The following is a 23,421-nucleotide window of genomic DNA, read 5'->3' as shown; positions in this document are numbered from 1 at the left end:
GTTAATAATATGTGGCAAAAAAATAAAAAATAAATCACCATTTCATCACATGATGGCAGTAGCCCTTTGGCCACCTGGCCCTTGGTTTCTGTAAGAATTTTAGCCCACCCCATTTCCGACATGGCAACTGCAAATAAAAAAAAGAGTAGTTCACTGTGAGGGTTGCCTCCAGGACAAGTGGAAATTTGAGTCTTTTATCCCCGAAACAACTGCATCTGCCTAATTTGCTTCGAGACTTTGGCTGTTTTCAAAGAACATATGAGAAGGTGTCAAGGACCAGAACGGACACAGGACTCAATTGCATACGTTTCTCAATTTTATTGAAAAGAGAGGGAGAGTAAGGCTTGCTTGATCCGACGACTGACGGAAAACGGGAGCTAGCGAGGTGGGAGTGACACTTCCGTGTCGGATGAAGACAGCCGGGAATGGTAAGTCGTTTGGCCGGGGCTGGAGATCAGAGGCGATGTCAAGTTCGTAATCAGGGTCGTAGGCAGGGGGCAGGCAGGAAATGAAACAAAACGGGTCAGGTAACAGGGAAGGGCAGAACAGGCGTAGTCGGGTCCAGAAACGGGTCAAAACAGAGATCAGGCAGCAGACAGGTTTTAAAAGGGACGGAGTCAGACAGGAACGCTCACTGAGTGAAACACAACAGCTCGCAACGATCTGACAAAGTCTGAACTGAAGCCGGGGGCTTAAGAAGGGTGTGGCCACCAATCAGCTTGTCCGGGCTGTTGGTGCCAATCAAGCCGCCGCACGTGTTCCAAATTGGCAATTATGACAGAAGGCGCTGCCAGACAAAACTCTCTGACTACGACAAGCTAACTGGAAACGATGTTGTGAAAAGGTGAAGCAACTGGAAGCTGTTTGAACGGCACAGCAGTGCTTTTTTTTACCAGACCCTGCGAGCCAAATGAAAATGCTGAAAAGGTGAGCTAAAATGTTGCGACGTTAATTGTCACTGCAAATCTTTCAGTGAACTTTATCAAGACTGTTAAAAGAATGCCAGGCTGAATAGTCAGTCCTCACACATTTTCAGCTCACCAAATCTGGCCCCCGTTCACAAGAGTTTAGACAATAAAAAGACTTTGTGAATTATTCACAGCAGGGTTTCTCCACAGATGGATCCGGAATCAAGTTTGGGGCCGGACCCCTTTTCAGTGGGTCGCGAGCATTTTCCTTAGCAGAATAATGCTAATAAAATGAAGAAAAAAAAACAGAGGGTCAATTACATTCCTTGACTGTAGATGGTGATAATGCCCTGCTCAATCTCTTCTCCCTGTCTGAATTGTGCTTGACAGGGACCACATCTCATTTAATGTGATTTTGTTGGTTTTATTCCATTTTTATGCCCATAATAATGGATCCAAAGAACGTTATGGATCAGGGGAGGAAAAGAGGAAAAAGTGACACAAAAATCAACTCAGAGAAGGAAATGATGCAAAATATGAAAATGGTGTATGAGTGTTTGCCATTGAAGCGCTGCAGGAAGGTGCAGTAAATGGTTTAAAAATGTTGTGTTTTTACCTTTTCACCAGTATATTCACCTTTTTAACTACAAAGTTAAATAATTATCAATATATAGGTACACGCTTTATTAATATTTTGAATTTCTGTTAGTAAGATTGGGACTATTTTAAAGCAGTTTCAGGGGGCCGTTTCTATGCGATTTAGGCTTATATGCAAGTATGTATGGTACTTGGTTTTGCTGGTCATTTTGTCATGTTCTGTTGTTAATTAAAAATATATTTCACTATTTCTGGTCAATAGTGCAAAATTCTTTCATTCAATAACTGTCAACAGTGGAAATTTGTTATTTTATTTATACACGTATTTTACCCATTAAGGTATTTCATTTAATTAGGTTCCTTTGTGCTTTTCGTTTTATTTAATCAAATCAGACCAAGCCAAGGGCAGCACGCGGGAGCAGTGGTTAACGCGTGTGCGGGACAGTTTTGAGGTCATGTGATCGAACCTCCTGTGTGGAGTTTGCATGTTCTTCCCGTGCTCGCGTGGGTTTCCTCCGGTCTTTCCGGTTTCCTCCCATATTCCAAAAACATACGTTTCAGGATAATTGGCCGCTCCAAATTGTCCCTAGGTGTGAATGAGCGAGTGACTTGTCTGTCCCTGTGTGCCCTGCGACTGGCTGGCAACCAGTTTAGGGTGTCCCCTGCCCACTGCCCGGAGATAGCGGAGATGGGCTCCAGCAACCCCGCGACCCTACTGAGGATACGCGGTGAAGATAATGGATGGATGGATGGAGATCAAGTCAAAATGTATTTGCATAGCACTTTTCAGACAACAAATTGCAGATTGAAGTGCAGTATAGAAACATATAATCTACAGTACTATAATTCATTAATGAACGCGCATGTCGCAAAACAAATAAACATAAATAACTTAAACATTTTAAAATAAGGTTCACAACAATCAAAATGAATACATAATTAATTTGAATAGAGATACAAAAATAGGCAAAACGCAAAGTCCTTTACCGGACTAAGAGCTTTTAATATGTCACAACATCAAAGGATATAAAGTTATCTGTTGAGTTTGTTTTTCAACAAAAAAAATTCTCGTCTCTGATGCTTTTTTTAATTAACCTAAAAAAGAACCCAAAGTTTGGGTGCGCTTTACACACGAGGTATTACGGTAGTTAATTACCATATTTATGATCAGTTAAAAAACATCACACGATTACAAAACATTGGATGCAACAGTAATCAAACCCAGGTCACGGCAGCGAGAGTGCCGAGTCCTGACCACTAGACCTTCAGTGATATAGATGACATATCAGACTGCATTAGATTTTGATCTTAAAATATGATATAGCTGTGACACTTTCACACTAATTCAGTCGTTTCTTTAAACAATTAACTCAACACTGAAGCTTTATCACCTTTTCCTTAGTTTCAGTAAAATTATTCTTCAATTTGTCATTTATGCGCTTAAGTGCTCATGGGGCAGAGTCCGGAAATTCAGTACAGTACAGTAAATGGGCATCGCTTAAGGAACGAGTGTCAGGGTAGTCAGGTTACTGCAAGTTTTGTGTTTTTGGGGAAAATGTGCGATTTACAATTATTAACAGACAGAGCAGTACAATTGACCTGTTGCACGTGACACAACATTGCATACTCAGAGGTATGAGAGCCATAACGGACGCCTGAAGAACCCTAGCTGACAGCGTTCGCGTTAAGGGGAGGGGAGATTCTGCTGGGGAGTGGAAATTGGCATGCCAAATACATTCAATGTAGCCACTGTAGCTCAAATAAAAATGATGAAAAATTTGAGCAGCTTTCATATCAGCATACACAGTTAACGTTAGTGTCTTAGCTTTGCCATTTTGAGGTGCCTCCCCGTGTCAGTGAACAACGCGTACCGGTAACCCAACCAGCTAGAACTGGTAAGCATCCAGACTTTTGTCAACCCTTAGATTAACACTGGTGTATTGGGATACTCCATTTACGATAAAGTGGTACAGATCGTGTGGACTGAAGTCAGGCGGACAGGACGATTTGTTCAGATGTGTGAATATGTCAGTGGGAGGAATTCATGGGGCGGTAGTTAGCCCTGCTAAAGCTATCCTCAGTTTCTCTGAACAGCGCTCTTTGTGCTCTCGACAAGCTGACCCACCTTATCCGACAGCCCAACAAGATTCATTTGACTAGTAGTCATTGCCAATGGTGCGAAATAAAATCGTGTCTTATGTTATTGCTGTCTACAGTTTGCCGGCCTCACCCACTGTTTACTACGGTTTATGCCGTACGTCATGGTGTCGTCAAGTGGTTAGGTCACGTGTGTACAAAGGGTCAACATAACAAGAACAGATTATGAAAATGCTTATCAAATTACATACAACAAGAGTACCTGTAAATACAATGAGTTGTTATCATTTGTGAAATGCAATACCTGCAAGGAGTGGTTAGCATATGAAAGGAGTCCTCTTGCTGGATTGAAGAAAGTGTGTGCTCAAGTGCAGTGAATAGAAATAATGAGATTTTTATTACATTTGGGGGTTATTGTTAAACTCCATGCACGTTTGATACAAATTTGAACGTTTACACTTTTCAAGTTAAATTCTGTTTGGGTGGCATAGTCGGCGTAATTTGCTAGGTTTTTTTCCCTTTAGTTCTACAGGTCAGAAATTTTTAAATTGGTAAGTAAAAAAGTGCTTAATAAGAATCGTGATAAAATTGAGATCATAATTAAAAAAAAATATCACAATAATATCTTGTGTATATATTCTTTCCTTATTGCCTACTCTTACTGAGCTTCTTGAAACTCAAGCGCCAAATCCTGCTTTTTGTTAACTACTTTAATAATAGTATTCTTAAAAATCTCTCCTCTAAACTTGGAAATTTTTAGCAGCCTTTGCAAATTTGCGATCAGTAAAATCATGCAGAGTAGTGATGTTGTCTCCATGTCTGGAGACATAATAGCCAGCCAAAGACTGATTGGCCCGCCAAAAATCTTTTGGAAATCACTTTCAATGAGGTTGCCCCGGGCCCCTCCCAGACAAACAAATGAAACAATTTTCCATGAGGGAGTAGCTTGTGAGACCAACGTTTGATATTATCTGTCTGTCATCTCCAGCTAGGCCTGGAGGTCTTGATGGATGGCCGTGAATGCCCAGATTTGCCTGAGAAGCTGCTGTCTCGCTCAGGGGTCTGATTGACGGTTGAGCCAAGAGAAGTCTTGATGGCCGGCGCTGTTCGGACACTTGGAGATGAAACTAAACTGTGTGCTGTCCTTACATTTGCGGACGTCCTGACTCTGGAAGCGGGCGGTGCACTGATGCTTTGTGGTGTCCCAATGCTGGGAGATGTTCTGACATTTGGATGTGTCCTGATGTTTGGCAGTGTCCTGATGTTTGGCGGTGCCCTGACGCTTGGCGGTGTCCTGACGCTTGGCGGTGTCCTGACAATTGGTGGTGTCCTGACGCTTGGTGGCGTCCTGAGGCTTGGTGGTGTCCTGAGACTTGGTGGTGTCCTGATGTTTGGTAGTGTCCTGACGCCTGACGGTGTCCTGCTGCTTGAAGTTGTCCTGACGCTTGATGCTGTTCTGATGCTTGGCGGTGTCCTGACGTTTGGTGGTGTCCTGACGCTGGGGATCTTTTTGGATGAGGAGGGCTGCTCAGCGGATGTTGGGGCCTTGGAGGACGCCTCAGGAACCCGTTTTGGGACGATAGCTTGTGGTGTGCTGTTGTTCGTCCGCCTCAAAGAGGAAGAGGTGGTGCTTCGGGTAAATGTTGGTCTGGATGATGGGGCAGGTGGTTGTGTGATGGGAGGGTTGGTGCTCCCGCTGCCGAGCGCTCGAAGCGTGGAGCGGCACATCTTTTCTTCAGGCTGCTTGTGAGTGGCAGGGATGCGACGCTCCTGGGAATTTCTGGACTGGAGGTTGGAGCGATGTGATGAGTAGGCGGCAACAGCAGCAAGCTTTTCTCCTCGCTTTTCTTTGCCAGTTCTAGAGATGGGCACTACCCTCCTCATGTTTTGCTTCTCAGAGCTGTTGAGGGTGCGCACCTGCTTGGATTGGATATCGTTTGCGGAAGGAGTGACAGCTTTACGTGAAGCCAGATTCTCGCACTGGTCTGATTCAGGAAAATCTGTGGTGAGGGGGCAAAGCTTGGTGGAAGGTGGCGGCTGGCAGCTGACAGGTTCGTCTTGGGTAGGCACCGGAAAGAAAGAGGGTTGCTTCTCTACCGGAAGGTCTTCCTCGCACACACTCGTCACGCACCAAACAGCTGTAGTTTTTGCCGGCGGCTCTTCTGCACAGGGGGCAGTGATCTCTTCAGGGGGCTTCGGCGTAGGAACTAGTGTGCAGTTCTGCAGAAGCCCCGAAATGGTGCTAGTGTTGCTGTGTTCGGGGTCTCCGCCACCGTCTTTGGCGAGTTCCGGCTGTGTTAGCGAAACCGTCCTTTGGCGTCGCCTGTCCTCATCATCCATGTGTTGCGTTGTATAGGTGCACAGCGAGGAGGGGCTTCTTGGCGGTGATCTTAGCGAACGTCTCTCAGGCCGGCGAGAAGCACGCCAGCCGTTCGACTTTGGCGAGAGGAGCTCCAGGAGCATGCTGGCGTCGTCCTGATGCAGCACGGCCTTCGAAAGGTCTGTTATGCTGTTGCGGTACCAGCCTGCATTGCCAGCTACCTGCCATAGCATAAAGCGGTTTGTAAAGTTTCCTGTTCACACATTACGCAGTTTGGAAATTTGGATTTACCTCTTCACTGCCAGCCCACGAATGCCTCTTCCGCTCCTCCAAGGCTTGTAAGCGACGGCGAGCGGCGTGTTCCTTGACTTCTCGCTCCCTGTTCTCCTGCAATCATCCAACAATCTGGTTTTCAGACACAATAATAAACAAGGCATGGCTTTAAAGAGATGGTGTGTAATATTTGACCACTAGATTTCACTGTGTTGTGTAACGCAACAGAAAACGAGTGCTACAAAGCACATAGAAGAAAACCAACTATAGAGACTCAAAGTGACCAAACCGCATTTTTTTTTTTGCCCAGAATTTCACAATGTAGCAGCAAGATGGCGGACAATCATATCAGCAACCTCTTGGTCAGCCACGATAAGTAGAAGAAATGTAAATTTCATGACATGACACATGTTATTTTGCGCTTAAAATGCACTTTTATATGACAGTTCATATATTTCTACTTACTATACAAAACAATATTGATTTTTCAAATTAATTGCTTTAAATGACTTTTTACCACTGGGAAGGACTAAATAGTATACTTTGCTTCTTTCAGACTGACTAATTATAATCCCCCCAAAAAGTAAAAACAACAAATCTTAGATATTACTCAGTTTATTTATATTACTGGGGCCAGATGAATTTGTGAGGTTCTGAGCCAAAATTAGTATATGCTGGAAAAAAATCATCTTTTAAATAAAATCTAAAAAATAATTACAGGACAGTTTTGTTTCATTTGGCAAAACATAGTTTTCGTTTAACTTAATTATCCCATTATGCTTGCAGCTCCACACTGCAAAAAGCCCAATTCAAAACAAAAGGGATTGAAACGAAACATTACCTAAATTTAGCAGAATGATGTGTCGATGAATCCAACATTTTAAAAGCTGTGACATTTCTTAAAGGGGCAGTATGTATTATTTAGATCCTCTTGGTGGTAAAAAAAAACTAATTCAAAATGTTTTATTAATTATATATTAACTAATTATTAATCAATTCTCATCTAAGCATCCATTTTCACAAATACTCATGTGTTTAGAAATTTGCTGTTCTTTCCAATGTCATGAGCCTTCCCTAGAGGGTGTTGATATAATAGTCTGCAATCTTGTTGCTACGGGTACCCAAAAACCAAAACCTCACGAAAAGCTGGCAAAAAAAAAACACAAAAAAAAACACGACAATAATATTTGTGCGGTTAGGTCACTTTTAATCCCCATAGTTAATCTTCCTTCTGCTTTTAGCGCCTATTTTTAGGTGCACCATGCAATACCAGGACATTTATTGGTCAAGTAATACACTCTGTCCCTTTAATTTAGCTTGACATAGGTTTATGCCAATAGAACTACATGTGTTAATAAGCTGATATGCAGTGAATAAAACAAACACTCAAACTGAATTGAGTTGTGGCCCTCTGAAAGATCCGGTTGTGGTTGGGCCAAATGGAGTTTTCTAAAAAAACAGTGCTGATAAAAACTTTCCGCTGTTTTTTAAAGGGACAGAGTTTTTATTTCTCCAACTTTATTTGTTGTTGTAATGTGTAATGCAAGCAAAAATGAGTCCAAGGGAGATTACAAACTGGGGGTACTGAAAGTGAGAAAAAAATCAACCTTTTTCTTCCATTTTTTTACCCAGCCTTTCACAAATAAAGACAAAAAGAAGGAAGATTTTTTTAAAAAAAGGAATAAACAATAGGGAGGAAGAAAGAAGAAAAAGAGGCAAAAAAAGAAAGTGGGCATTGAAAGGGAAATAGGGGAACAAAATAAAAAAAACGAAAATTGAGAAAAAGAAAGTATCAAGGAAAGAAAGAAAAAAAGCAATGAATGAGAAAAAAATAAAAAAGCAAAAAAATGCAATTTTCTCTCTTTTTTCTTTTCCTTTTTTCTTGAGATTTACTTTTTGTCTTTTTTTTAATTCAATTTTCCTCTTTTCTTTTTGTTTCTTTTGTTTGTCCTTTGTTTCGTTCCTCTTTTTTCTTCTTTTCAAAAGTAATAGGATGCGTTTGGATGCGTCATTTTGAGTCCCCCTAATTTAACTCGGTTGTGATTGTAGCACTGTTTTTTTTGTGGCACGACAGAATGCAACGCCATCTTGTGGGCAAATAATACACACTGTGCCTTAAACTTTCATATTAAGGTGGGGGCCTCAAACTATAATCCCTGAGGCCGCAAAATTACTTCATGGCGTCCCAGCGCATGCACTTAATTTTATTTTTCTCTAAGAAAAAATGTGTGAAAAATACTAAAACTTTTGGAAGATAGAAATGAACTATTAATAGAGTGTAGTTTGTTTCCCCCACAAAATATGAAAAAACCCTTGAGCTTCCTGTATTTAAAAAAAAAGTGGAAAAACAAATTTTGTCAATTAAATTTAAATCTTAAAAGCCTACTCATTTGAATCTGATTTTATTTTTGAAACGGAAATAGTTTTTAAGCAGGGGGCAGCACGGCGGCGCAGTGGTTAGCACGTGTGCGGCACAGTTCTGAGGTCATGAGATCGAACCTCTTGTGTGGAGTTTGCATGTTCTCCTCGTGCTTGCGTGGGTTTCCTCCGGGCACTCTGGTTTCCTCCCACATTCCAAAAACATGCATGTCAGGTTAATTGGCCATTCCAAATTGTCCCTAGGTGTGAATGAGCGAGCGAATTGTCTGTCCCTGTGTGCCCCTGCGACTGACTGGCAACCAGTTCAGGCTGTCCCCCTGCCCACTGCCCGAAGACAGCTGATTCCAGCACCCCCACGACACTACTGAGGATAAGCGGTTGCAGATAATGGATGGATGAATCATTTTTGGCAAGGTAGACTGCTCGCATTAGACATCCGCTTCAAAACTGATAAACAAGACGCAAGCTTCGAACTGGCGGCCTACCTTGACGGCGTAGCTGAACTTGCAGCAGAAGCCGTGCAAAATGGTAAAACACTCGTCCAGCCGGAATGTGTCGCCGTCCTCGCATAAAAAGTCCATCAGTTCGCTTGCTTCCTTGCTCAGCAACTGCCGGCCGGCGAGCAAAGAGCTCAGCTTTTCCGCTGCCTCCTGAGGATAATCCAGCCAGTCCAGTCTACGTTAATATCACTTGTCTGTACAATCTATGGATAAGATTACCATAGTTTCCAGACTAAAGGCGCACTCAAAACCCTAAAATTGACCATAAATTTGAATACGTGTGCTCTATAATCTGGTGCGTACAAAATTGGGAATGTGTTTCTATATTAGTACAAGATATGATAAGTCGATTATTCTTATTGCTGATAACAATTGCATACACGGGTGGCAAATCTGGGTGAACCGGGTAGCGATGGTTAGCGAACCAAATCCTAACCAGCAGGCCGCTAGGGACATGGATGGTTGTTTACAATTGACCTATGGCCAAGCCCCACGCCCTTTACTCAATTACCGTATTTTCCGCACTATAAGGCGCACCTAAAAGCCTTTATTTTTTTCAAAAGCTGACCATGCGCCTTATTTATGGATCAATATTACCGGTAAGTCGCAAAGTCTTGCAACTAATGCAGCAGACGCAGACTAGATTTTCCCCTGAACGCCAAGTAGTCCGCGGTGTATGCTAGGATTTATTTACCGGCGTTTCATTGGCTAACCAATGTGTCAATCATCATTTGAATCGATCACTATTGGCTAAAGTTATTTGGAGGTAAAGGGGCGGATCCTTTCTATCATTTACAGGCTGGCATAGGCTTAAGCGGCAAAACAAAGCCTGCAATTGGCCGAAAAAGATGTGTCAATCATCAGTTGAATCGATCACTGTTGGCTAAAGTTATTCGGAGGTAAAGGGGCGGATCCTTTTTATCATTTACAGGCTGGCATAGGCTAAAGCGCCAAAACAAAGCCTGCAATTGGCCGAAAAAGATAAATGTGAATCACACGTTGGGTTGACGGCATAGAGAAAGCATTTTTTACTATTCTGTATTTGTAAATATTTTATTCTCCTGGATTTACTACACTCACGGATGTAAGAGGACCATGGTTGCACATTATTATTGAACACAACGACTTCGGTGAGCTACTCCGGCTAAATATTTTCCCTGTATCTTGTTTCAGACTGAACTCGATGTTTCTGTGATAAGCGGTGCAGATAATGCATGGAATGATTGTCTATTTTTAAATTAAACTCAATTCCAAGTGTTTGTTGTCATATGCACAGTAAAGTTGCGAGCGAAAAAGAAAATAGAAACTAAGGAATGGTTGGCATTTCTTGAATCCCAAGACTTTAATCTTCCGAATGATATTTGGAACGATGCATTTGAGTGACATCGTACGGACACCGCATCCGCACGTGTCTACGACACGTATTTGCTTCTTTGCAAGCTTTGGGAATGTTAAGGGGGTAATCAGTTTGACTGAACTATCTGACTGTTTTGTCGACGTTCCCATTGTAGCGCTTTATAATCCGGTGCGTCTTATGTATGTCAAATATAGGACCAAAAACTATTTTTTCGGGGTGCGCCTTATAGTGCGGAAAATACGGTAGTCAAAATTCAACATTCTGTCAAGAGCGCTATGGCAAGTCTCAAATCCTATCAACTAGACCTCAAGGGATACAAATAATGCATAAAAAGGCAGCAGGTCTTATCCCATTAACCCACTATGTGCATTGTAAGTGACAAATGGTTTGAATATGTGGGGCCATGCGTTTACATCTTTCAGGACAGCCGAATTACTCCCCAAAATGCCGTTCTCTTCGTTCAGTTCAGAACGACCGAATTACTTCTTGCAATGCCCTTATTGTAATTCAGTTCAGAATTTCTTGCGCTTGGTAATTTGGGAGTCGGCTGTACCGCCGATCGGTTTAATGTTTTATAATCTTCTAGCAGCCCTGCCCAATATCAACATCAGATATTTGCTACGGTGGCTAAAAATAGTGTGATGATGAGATAAGACCTAATGCTTTTTCGTGATTTGACTCTATTCTTAGTGGTCTACTGGATACTAATCGGCACATTACACCCTGCAATCTGGCCAAAGATGGGTAGTAACAAGTTACATTTACTCTGTTACATCTACTTGAGTATGTTTTGGGGCATTTTGTACTTCTGGGAGTATTTTTAAATGATTATACTTTTTACTTTTATTTGATTAGATTTGTGATGAAGAAACTACGTCGCTAGATTAGGGTACATTAAACCCGTTACTTAAATCTCCACGCATGTACATGCATTTCTCCTTCACTTGTTTTCTTCCCTCCCGTGTCCCCTGTGTAAGAGATGAACTGTGCGTCCCAGGGGGGTAGCAAACTGGTCTGTCTGCGTGTGAGATCGGCCATGGAATTCAATGACATAAAAATAGGTTTTCTTAATTACATTTCAGTAATTTCAGCAAAACAATTAAACATTCGATAATCCATTAATATAATAATATAGTTAAACTTGAGACGGTATCATACAGCAATCATGTCATTTTCCACAGGATGTGCTGCATCCAAAATACTGTAGTTATTTTGATTGTACGCTAATATGGATGCATACTGCATGTGTTGTGTTCATTAAGGGCTTATATAAGGCTTTTCTTTTTTGGATACAAGATGGTTCTTTCAACATTTTGGGTTGCTGACCCCTTGGGCTAGCTTTTTGTTCTGCCAGCCGAGCTTGTAGTGGGGCTTAAAATGGGCTACCTGTGCTTGATGTATTTCTCTGTTTTGTACTCATATTAATATATTCTTTATCAAAACACTTAAATTTACCTTGATTATTTTTAAATGACATTTAATTTATGTTGATTGGATGATTGATTTGATGATCGTATTGAAGGGTTATTTAAAAAAAACAACAACAAAAAACACATTGCGACAGTTACTCAGCACTTGAAAATGTTTTCACCAAGCACTGTATACTTTCACTCAAGTAATTATGTAGATGACTACATTTTACATTGACTTTAGTCATATTATTCTGAAGTAACGGTACTTTTTTTGAGTAGAATGTTTGGCTACTCTACCCACCTCTGGGTCTGGGTTTGATTCCTTTTGCATACAGTCTTGTGCAATCATACAGTATGCAATTGTGATCATTGAGATATTGCCTCTGAGTAATCAATGAGTTAATACGGCATTTTTTTGTGAACAGTGTAGCCCTGGCCTTTACTGTAATTTTGCTTCCACGTTCCTTATAGTGTGATGCGCTTTATAACTAAAAAAACATCAGAAAAGAGGGGGGTGCGCCAATATTGTGTGGATAATACGATATTTTAGGAACCAGAGCTACCTGGAGGAAGACGTCCATCTGGCTCAAGAGCTCCCGGTCCATCCGGACGCTCTCCTCAAGGGCTTGCATCTGAGATGTCAGGCGCTGGAGTTCTGTGTCCAGCATCTCCAAGGAGATCCTAAACAAACATGTCGCACATTTGAAAATCCTTGAGAGTTCGGAGTACATCACCTAAGACGAGGGTCTCAAACTCAATTTTCATGTGGATTGCGGGAGCGAGGTTCTGAGTAAGGTTGGGCCTGATCGGGTTTTCCACACACAGAAAAAAAAACTGATAAAACATTCCGATGTTCTTAAATATATATATTTCTTAATCTGTACAAAATAAGATCTAAAAAAATATATTCTTAAAAAGATTTAGAATTCAAGTGAAAAATCAAATGAATCCATTATCAGCACGGGCTGGGTTTAAAAGGACTGTGTATTATTTAGCTTCTCTTAGTAGTTTAAAACAATAATTCGTTAAAGGAACGAAAGTATTGATTCGGATAAATGAAGTTTTATTTTATATTACTCGTAGGTGGAGAAATTTGTATTTACTTGACATGACCTCATATCTTCTTGCTGCTACGAACACCCAAAAACCAACAACCTTGCAAAAGGCTGAGCCAAACAACGAGAATTAAAATGATACTTTATGGTAATTTTCAGTCTCTGTTGTTTCTATTCTTCCTTGTGCCTTTTAGCACTCCTTTTCAGCTGCACTACGCTGTACACTGACAGTTATTTCTATCTCAGTTTTTATTTAGATCACAGTTTACTTTCTGTGTATCGCGACGTCGGTTGTCCGGATAGGAGCTTTTAAGTTAAAATGTATTATGATAACTATCATTACTATTATCATTATTATTATTATTAATAATATTTATCATCAGGTGGTGAAATATTCAAATTCAAGGATGCTTTCAGGTGCATCTATTTCTAGAAAATACCACTAGAGCTAAAACTTAAACATAAAGGACAAATGGATGGAAGAAAGCATAACTGGAAGACAAGTGGAATCACACAATGCAGCCCAAAGCTTTCATCCTGGGTGCCGCAATTGTCCACCCGGCCGCGAGTTTGAGATCCCTCACCCAAGAAAAGAAAAGGTCTGACCTGGAAGCAGCCTGAAGGTGTCTCAACTTGAGCGGGAAATCTAATAACTTCTCCTCTGTCTTCAGAGCTTCCTGTGACGATGAAATTGAAGCAGGAGAAAAATGAAGAGAAAACCAAAGAGCAAGAGAACAAAGATATAGGAGACTACAAAGGAGAGGAGGAAATAAAATGTGGCAAGCAGAAAAACGGGTTTGGTAAAATATGCGATGTCCTACCAGAGCAACAAAATGCAGCAGATTCATTCCCGGTTTGTTGGCTTTGGTGTCGGCCAGGGACAAAAGGGATGAGAGTTTAAAACCCGCCGCCTTACCGCTGTAACCACCCTGCAACAGACGCTTGTTTCATATATATATATATATATATATATATATATATATATATATAAAATGAGAATAAATTGAATTTTATGTATCTAAAATAAACCAGGATAAAGATATAGTAAAAGTAAAAATTGAAAAAACGGTTACAAATATAGTGAAATTGTAAAATTACAGTAAAATTATTAAACAAAATGTATTACCTGAGCCACAAAACCCACAAACGATAGGAAGATTATACTGTCAAATCAGGCAAGATAATCATTTAATCTTGAAAAAAACAAAAAAAAAACATGAAACTGGTGCCGTTAATGAATTTTTAAACATTTTCGGCGGTAGGTGTGCGTGAGATTTTTTTTGTGGAAAAAAAAAGCCTTTATCATGGTTTGCTGCTTGCAGTCCCACTTTTTATCCAATAGATGGCAGCATTACCTAATTTTCCAGTACACCTCACTATTTTTCTGCCCAGGTGATTCCAATCAGACAATTATCCATCCCTACCATGAATACTCCGGGCTCCTGCCTCACATTGCTGAGTCATTTTGATTCATGCTCATTCACACGCCATTACAACAAGCTTTTCCTCCCAAGACTTAATTCTTCAGTTCCCTCCTCGTTCCAAGATCATTCAATTCTAGATCTTCCACTTCAACCGTCTTTTCAATTGTAATCCAAAATCTTTCTTTGAATATTTCAAGCTTCTACTCCCAGACCTTCTTCTTCACTTCCCCGCTCTTCCTAAAATCTTTCAATTCAGCCATCTTTTCAAAGGTACTCCAAAATCTCCCTTTGCATATTTCAAGCTTCTACTCCCAGACCTTCCTCTTCAGTTCCCCCTTGTTCTAAGATCTTCCACTCCAGCCATGTTTTTTAAGATACTCCCTAATCTCCCTCTAAAGATCTTCGCCACCGCAGGACCCCTCTCAAGTCTCCCACCAAAGCAGTTTTTGTTGACACACTCCTTACTATCTAGTAAAAAATTTTTAGCTGTTAAATAAATGCCCGCCCTGTTGGGGTTTCTCCTGTTTCAGTCTTCTTGTGCCCTGCGTTTGGTCTTGTCTAACACCCTCAAAAGAGGTTGAAACAAAATGATTTAGAGAGTATTGAAAGACTGCCAAGTCTCTTACAGCGTTAAGGATGTTCCCGGCCTGCAGCACCAAATGGAGGATGGCGTGGAGCTCCTGGCAACCCAGAACCTCTGCAAAGCAAAAAACAGGAAATCATGAACACCTTCAACTGTTCTCTTATAGCAGTTTTCAACATCACCTTTGGTCGCAGAGCGAAGGAGGCCAAAGTGTTCCTGCATGGTCTCGTACGTGCAAGGAATCTCCTCTTTAGCTAGCATGCACTCGATGCGCTTGGTGTAACTGCGGACCAATTGGATAACAGAATTATGAGCTGACGATGGTGGCACATTGCACAGAAGTTAAAAATTTGGAGGTCCACCTGGGGAGCTGAATGAGAAGGAACACGAAGGAGTCGGCAAACGGCAGCTTGGACGCATCGCCGCTGTACGCCTTCATCTTCTTCACCTTGCTCCAAACAAAAAGAAGAATTACCGTATTTTGCGGATTATAATTTGCATTTTTTTGGCCGGGGGTGCGACTTATACTCCAGTGAGACTTATATATGAGATAGTTAACACATTATTATATGCATAAGTTTTACTTTTTTATTACCGGTACTATATAAAATTTCACATGTTATTTTGCGCTAAACTGCAAGAGGGCACTCTAGGCCTGCATTGATAGTTTCTACCTTGACCGCAACGTAAATGCAAAAAGGAGGAAGCGGCTTATAGTCTAGCTCCCACATTGAAGTAGTTGTTTACCGGTAAAAGTGATACCGAGGATGAAGATCTGATTGGATTTGGTGATTTGGACTGAAGATAATACTGTAGTTTTTACCATATGTTCTTTATGCTAGAGTTATCTAAATAACTCTTAGTATGATACGTCGTTACTGACCAAAGTATACCGTGTTCTTTCTTTTATTTCAATTTGAAATGACCTTTCAATATGACATGTGTCTTTGGTGTAGAATTTTATCAAATACATTTCCCCCCCAAAATGCGACTTATACAGCGATTGCGACTTATACATGTTTTTTCCTTCTTGATTATTCATTTTTTGGCAGGTTTGACTCATACTCCGGAGAGACATAAACACACATTTTTATTTCAATATGTGGATATTTTGAAGCAGTTTTAGGTAGTCAGCTTCTACGTGAGTAGGTCCGGTCATTTTTGACTAGATACTTACTAAGGAGTCCAGCATGTCATCAGTTTGTATTGAATATCTCAAAACAAATGTGAATATCTATGCATGTTTTATTTTATTGTTCTTATAAAAACACCTTATATAAAAATGTCCACTGGGTTTAGTATTAGGTTTAAAATCAGGACCCAGAAGAAGACTTCGAAATATATGCAATACCTCGTCCACCTCAGGCAACAACTTCAGCAGCTCCCGCAGGGGCTCTACCCCATAAGGTTTGCTGTTGCCATGGCGAATGTCATCCACGATGGCTTGGTTGGACCTGAACAAAAAGTAAAGCTAGTAATTGTCCATTTGGAAGGTGAAACTTCAAAACATCTTGTTTCATGAAAGATTTCAACACTATGGTTTAATTTTGTCTTTAATGCACAGCTGCAATAGTTTTGTCTTCTGATAACTGTCTCTTTCTCCTTTCTCTCGACCTTATCTTATTTTGCCAATCACTTCGGGTACTATTTTTCTCTTCACAGTTGTAATTTCCCAATGGTTTTGCCTCCTATAACAACTCACCCTCTTTTCCTTTATTAGTATTCTGTCCTCTTGGTTCCTTGCTAGTTCGTTGTCTTTCTTGTCACGCTCCAAGAGCCGTGGTCTCAGCCCCTTGTTCTTACAGTGTACCGAATCGCTACTCGCCCTTCTGAATCACAAGTGCTGCCTGATTAACTCTTGGAATATCGCCTTTGCTGCTTGGGTTTACTGGAACTCTGACTGTCTTAGTTACTTTTTTTATAGATGATGGAATACTTTTAATGATACAATTTTAATAGTAAATATTTGTCATTAAAAAAGTTAGATTCTTTTTAATTTAATAATATTTTTAATTTCCTTTCTCCCCCAGTTTCCGAGTTGTTGACTGGATTTCAACATCCTTGATGCCCTCACTGACTTGCAACCAGCATGGTGTGTTTTACCCACAACACCTTGGGAGCCTGGGGAAGGGGCCACTTTGTACCTCTTGAACTGTTTGAGGAAAATGCCCACATTCATGCCTCGCTTGGTGTCCAAGATGGAAACCTGTTGGGCAAGAGGTTGAAATTTGAATCGGCGACAGCAGTGACATTGTTATTCTCTTTGTTATTGTTATCATCACCCACTTGCTCCTTTGTTTCCCGCAGTGAAGCGTTCCGCCTTCCTCCTCTAGCAAACGTTTCGCCATCTCGCTCTTGCTTCTGCCCAAAAAGTTCTTCCACCGTGTTGGCGTCGATCTGGTAGCGCTGTTGGATCGGGCCCTGCGTCCAAAGGTTGGCACGGCCCCGTACCTGCCGACGCACACGAAGATTTGGCGATCACGAGCGCTGTAATGCTGTAACTGTCATGGCCAGCATGGTCGCCGTGGCGACCGGCTGGCCACGCCCCCTGGGCACCAGCTGAAGCAGATCAGCTAATTGCGTGTTTGCTACTTAAGGCTGGGTTGTGGGTTTTGCGGGTGCTGGCTCATTACACATTTTCCGTTCTGTTATGCCCTGTCCTGTTTAGTTTGAGTCAGAGGAAACCTGTACTTGACCATTCTGAGTGTAAGAATGCTTTTGTTCTGTTTTGTCCCAGAGTTTTGGGCGACTTTTATTTTGTTAAATAAAAGTTATGATTGTCACCGCAAATGAGTTCTCCCTTCCTGCCAACTGCCTCCGTTCTGGTCCGGTCTCCCGCGTGACAGAATGAGCCAACCAAGAAATGAACTCAGCAGACGATCCCATCTGACTCCCGTGCCTGCCTGTTCGACCCCCCCTGCCGAGCGCCGAGTCCGATCCGTCTGACGCCGATGGCGCCTGCCTCTCCTCGTTCCTGCTTGTTCGGAGGAGGGAGCGGGGTTGCCCCAATCAAGAGCGTCGACCCATTCCGGGGTGCGAGGGGGGGGTTTTGGGTATTGCCCCGGGAGGATTTGACGCCTGCCTGTCCGACTCTCCAGCCTGCCTGTCCGTCTCTCCAGCCTGCCCGTAGGACTCTCCTGATTCCGCCTGTCCGACTCCCTTGATTACCTGTCCTGTTTGCCGGTTCTGATTCTGTCTTGTTTGCCGGTTCTGATTCTGCCTGTTCGACTCCCCTGATTCTGCCTGTCCTGATTCCGACTCTCCTGTCTTGCCTGTCCTGATTCCGACTCTCGTGTCTTGCCTGTCCTGATTCCGACTCTCGTGTCTTGCCTGTCCTGATTCTGTCCGGTTCTGATTCTGCCTGTCCTGATTCTGTCCGGTTCTGATTCTGCCTGTCCTGATTCCGACTGGTTCTGATTCTGCCTGTCCTGATTCCGACTCTCCTGTTTTGCCTGTCCCGATTCTGTCCGGTTCGGAGGAGGGAGCGGGGTTAACCCAATCGAGAGCGTCGAACCATTCCGGGGTGCGAAGTAATAATTTTTCTTTTTGGGCCCTCAGGAGCTGTCCCTTAAAGGGGGGGGCTCTGTCATGGCCAGCATGGTCACCGTGGCGACCGGCTGGCCACGCCCCTTGGGCACCAGCTAAAGCAGATCAGCTAATTGCGTGTTTGCTACTTAAGGCTGGGTTGTGGGTTTTGCGGGTGCTGGCTCATTACACATTTTCCGTTCTGTTATGCCCTGTCCTGTTTAGTTTGAGTCGGAGGAAACCTGTACTTGACCATTCTGAGTGTAAGAATGTTTTTGTTCTGTTTTGTCCCAGAGTTTTGGACGACTTTTATTTTGTTAAATAAAAGTTATGATTGTCACCGCAAATGAGTTCCCCCTTCCTGCCTCCTGCCTCCGTTCTGGTCCGGTCCGGTCTCCCGCGTGACAGTAACGATTAGTCTACGTTGAAGAAAACAATCGATAATAGATATAGTCCACAATGAATTCCATTGTCGACTAATGACGCCAGAACCGTTTTTACATCAGTGTGAGGCATCTTTCCATGAATATAATCTCTGCTGAGGGTCGCACATGCAGTAACATAAACATAAAGAAATGCAGCGTAAACATCAGGTATAAGTACCAAAACTTAAAAAGTGTGGGACCATTTTAGCGTCGTTACGGCCGATAAAAAGACAACTTGCAAAGTTTGCAAAGTTGATCTTTCGTATCATGGCAGTAACTAGACGCACAAACATTTAAAGAGACACAGTTATTAGAAATGGAGTCTGACTCGCCTCGGTACGATTCAAGTAACCATCAAGCCAATACGGTTTAGTCATCTTCTACACATATATTTCGTTATGTAAGAGGCTATGAGTGTTATGCCAAATTGTACCTGACACACCGATTTGAAATTAAATTCACGCAGTCCCAAGAATAAACGTCAGTTTCCAAAACAACGAACATCAGTTGTTAAAACCAGTTGATTTCAAACCCTTGAGAATTGTTGGGTTCTTTTGTTCCAGACTTTGCAGTTGACCACTAAATGCACATGTTTGTTTTCTTTACTGTTCTACTGCTGCTAATGATCCTTTTCATGGTTTACAGAGTTAAAAAAATAGTAACTTGATTTTAAGTTACTCTTTATGTGCTCTTTCATAAAAAAATGTTTTATTCATGGATTCCTGTCTCTAATGAGCGAGCACTGCGCCTTAATTGGAATTCTATTTCATTTTTTGTATGAAATAGCAGTATGTAGATTAAAAGATGAATTTTCCAATGTGCGCATTTTCTTTGTCTTTTTTATTATGTTCCACATATTTAAATAACCTTCATGCTATATTTCAGGGAAATAATAATAATTAGCCGATTTTTCGACTAATTCGTTTAGTAGTCGGAGACTAGTCAACTTCTAAAATATTCGGTAATTGCCTTAGTGCAAAATCTGCAGGACAAGGTGCGCTTCTTTTCGTACCTGCTCCTCTGGGATCGTTTTCCAGAAGAAACTCCTCACTTTCTTGTTAAGTTTTAGGCCCCCCGGGGGCCCTCCGAGCAAGCGAGCCGGAGGTAAGGGAGGCGGGGGAGGCGGCGGGGGCATCGGCTCTGCCATCTTGTTGTTATCGGCCGGCGAGGAGCCGTCTATTATGTGCATCCCGGTAGCTGAGGGACGTAACCGCCTCGCCTCTGACCTCGCCTGTCATCTCACTGCATTTAGAAAACAACACAAATTATTACAATCCAGTGTTTGTGCATACAAGCAAAAAAAAAAAATCTGTCACTTCCTCAAAACAACAAAAAACAAACATCACTCTTGCACAAAGCACATGTAAAAATCTAATCACACTCTGTATGTGTGTGTGTCACAGGTGACATTTGCAAATTTATACGAAAGGTGATTTTCATGAAACCTGCCAGGCTGGTTTTTCTCAGTGCTGCATGCAAAGTGCCCCCCCCCCTCCCCTTTTGTTTCCTTCCTCATTCTCTTCCTCACATAATTCACGCAAATCTTAAGGTGTAATTGTATTTGCCAGTGTAGTAAGCATTGATTACCATACAGTTACAATGAATGATTTACAACTGATCGATTATTTAATGAATATTTATTATTATTGTATTATTTGTATCCAGTGACAAGTACTTTTGAGACAAAGGTCTTAACAGAGCTGCACATAACCCAAACCCCCTGAGATTATGGCTGATACAATCTTAACTTTTTCAATGACATTTCTGAATATGATTTCTATTTAAAATGCATTTTTTGCAGATGTCTCTGCTCTTAAACATGCTGGGCTTTTAAGACACAACTTTATGCGGTTTCTTTCAACGTGCAGACTGTTGTCTTGCAAAAGTTGTGACACAAGGGCTACAGAATGTCTCTGGTTCTCGGCTTTAGAGCTTTTGTTGTGCGTAGTTGACGATGTAAGCTTTTCATTTCTTTGTACTGTAGGAATAAGTTTCATGGAAAAACGAATGTCTGACTTTGCTTTCTTTACTGCGCCTCTGTCCACAAGAGGGCACCTAATCAGTTTGTATTGGGACAGGTGTTACCACCAAAATCAGTATCACTCGACGATGAAAGGACCTAGGAGAAAGAAACCCCCAGGCCCCAGCGAGGAAAGTCCCCGGCCGCTGTGGCTCCATGCCCCGGCTGGCAAGAGAGTCCCCGGTCGATTTGGCTCCCTGCCCTGGCTGCTAGAAGAGTCCCCAGCCACTTTGGCTCCCTGCCTCGGCTGGCAAGAGAGTCCCCGGTATCTTCGGCTCCCAGCCCCAACTGCGAGGAGGGCCCAGGCCGCTTCGGCTTCCTGTCCCAGCTGCGAGGAGGGCCCCGGTCGCTTCAGCCCCCTCTCTGGCCTGCGAGAAGAATGTTCAGCCGTCCTGTTTTTGCACCCTCCGTATTTTTTTTTTCTTTTGGACCATCTGGCAGTCGTCCCTTGAGGCGGAGGCTATGTTATGGTCTGCCGAGCCAGAAAGCGCCTCAGTCCACCAGAGGGCGCCCAATCGGTTTGTAATTGTGACACACTCATTCTGTGTAAAAAGGTGATTTGGCCTAGTTGATTCAAAGGTCAGACCATTATTTTCACACTTATTTACCCCCAAATCCACCACACCTCACCCCTCAAAAAAATGCAAAATACAATTTTGGGGGGTGAATACATGGTTTCATATGCTTGATCTTTACACATTGGACAGGATTGGAAAGGCATAATAAGCATTACATGTAATATATTGCTAAGAGTAGCAGGCTCGTCAGAAAATTAATTGACACAGCTTGAGTTTATTCTACTTGTTGCTGCTTTTAATATTGGACACCAGTAAAGGATATTAGATATGATCCTAGGGTTGTTCTTTATTCTGATAATTATTACTCACTATTGTTCGTTATTTTGACTATCATGCACCATTTCCATTAGGTGTCACCAACCTTTTTGAAGCTGAAAACTACTTTTTGTAACTGATAAGCGCAAACGGCTGCTGTTTAGATAAACATTTCTTAAGTAACAACTTGTGTTATTACTTTGTTCTTACTACGTTATTACAAGGTTGTTATTATTCGAAGTTCAGTCAATTATTAATACATCATGTACATCACTGGTAAGCTGTTTTCAGAACGTTTCCACGGGATACTCAGGTATTCATATGGCACCATGTTGGAGAATACTAGTTTACATCATTGTCACGTTAGATTAGGCCTCTCAGATATTAGATATACGACTTGAGCTGACTTTGCCTGCTTTGGTGTCTTCATATCTAAAAGCACTCTTGCACAGATTATCCAATATGAACGCGCTAAAACCATTGAGTCTAACTTAGTCACATGAGACCGTATTCCACCAACATCCACCCACCACCACCCCCTGCATTGGTGGGCGACCAAGACGTTATAAGTCTAGGCGCAATCTTAAGATAAAAAAACTTTCCGCTTCATGTTGAAAATATCAGCTGTGTATTCAATCTTTCTGGCATCCAGTAAATAGTTAAGAGAATATGCAGTCTCCTGGTTCTTATTTCTGAAAGGAGCATTTAAGAACCGGGCTGAGGTTCAGGCTAACCTTTCATCCACTATTGTCAAAAAGTAGTCCTGTTCTTTGATAATCACATCCTTTAAGGGCAGACCAGCTTTTTGTAACCTAGGAGAATTACTAAAAAAGGGCTCAGGGGAGGACCTTTATAACCGATATGACATTTTGCTTCTTGAGGGTTTTTTGTACAGTCCTCTCTTGTTCTCCTTCAAGTTTGAAATTCATTGATGTCTTCTCTCCTTATTTTGAGTGTCTACTAAATCAGTGTTTCCCAATTTTTGGGGAGCCAAGGCACACTTTTATTTAATTTCAAAAATTTTGAGGCAAACTATCAAAAATGTTTAAAAATTGATTAATCAATTAAACTTAAAAGATCCCGTTGCTTAAATTGATGAGTTGTTTTTTGAATATACAATTTGTAGTCATCGTGGCTTACGAGGTAATACAGGTTATTCATTTTGATTTATATTTGCTGGGCTTGTAAATTTAAGTATGTTTTTAACCCATTTTCCAAGTTCTATCATATATATTTTCTATTTTATAGAAAGTTTGCCATAAATGAACATTTTCTTTACGACTTTCTAACTTTTTTAAAGTAAAAATAATTGTTAAAATCAGCAAAATATGTGCAAGACCTACAGTCAAATCTTACACAGCTTCACCAAACAAAACAAGTTGTTAAATATACTATACTATCTCATGTTCAGATCATTTGTATCCAAAAAGATAAAAAGTAGTCTTCTGCCGCTTACTAATGAATGTTACAGTTACTCAGCTGATCCCCAGATAAAAGCAAAGATAGTGACCAATGGCATGCTTTTGCAAAGATAAAATTGGACAATTTTGTGCAGAACACAAGACAAAGTCTCACAGCACACTCATGTGCCCGGGCACGGCAGTTGAAAAACACTGCACTCAATAATAAACTCACCAGCTAATAGAAATATGAAACTACTCAACTCAATATTAATCAGAAAATCATATTTAATTTAGTGACAGCAACGATAGT

General features: G+C 41.6%; 1 protein-coding gene across 2 annotated transcripts in view; it reads right to left on the bottom strand.

Annotated features, from left to right (window-relative positions):
* Positions 1–303: 303 nt before the first annotated feature.
* LOC148357202 (uncharacterized) overlaps positions 304–23,421 on the bottom strand; it is a 38,742-nt gene continuing 15,624 nt past the window's right edge. For both annotated transcript variants that reach the window (XM_088347964.1, XM_088347963.1), the window contains exons 2-14: positions 19,868–20,097; positions 17,192–17,356; positions 17,050–17,111; positions 16,257–16,359; positions 15,268–15,353; positions 15,088–15,188; positions 14,949–15,019; positions 13,720–13,827; positions 13,505–13,575; positions 12,407–12,524; positions 9,060–9,224; positions 6,214–6,309; positions 304–6,143 (exon numbers count right to left, since the gene is read on the bottom strand). In XM_088347964.1, the coding sequence (XP_088204090.1) occupies positions 4,581–6,143; positions 6,214–6,309; positions 9,060–9,224; positions 12,407–12,524; positions 13,505–13,575; positions 13,720–13,827; positions 14,949–15,019; positions 15,088–15,188; positions 15,268–15,353; positions 16,257–16,359; positions 17,050–17,111; positions 17,192–17,356; positions 19,868–20,044 (2,886 nt within the window). In that variant the 5' untranslated portion in view covers positions 20,045–20,097 and the 3' untranslated portion in view covers positions 304–4,580. The remainder of the gene's footprint in view (positions 6,144–6,213; positions 6,310–9,059; positions 9,225–12,406; positions 12,525–13,504; positions 13,576–13,719; positions 13,828–14,948; positions 15,020–15,087; positions 15,189–15,267; positions 15,354–16,256; positions 16,360–17,049; positions 17,112–17,191; positions 17,357–19,867; positions 20,098–23,421) is intronic.

This window comes from Urocampus carinirostris, chromosome 11 (assembly GCF_059441175.1).
Source record: "Urocampus carinirostris isolate Australia breed hairy pipefish chromosome 11, RoL_Ucar_1.0, whole genome shotgun sequence".
Taxonomy (NCBI): Eukaryota; Metazoa; Chordata; class Actinopteri; order Syngnathiformes; family Syngnathidae; genus Urocampus; species Urocampus carinirostris.
The sequence above is the reverse complement of the archived record's forward strand: the minus strand, read 5'-3'. Positions and strand labels throughout refer to the sequence as shown.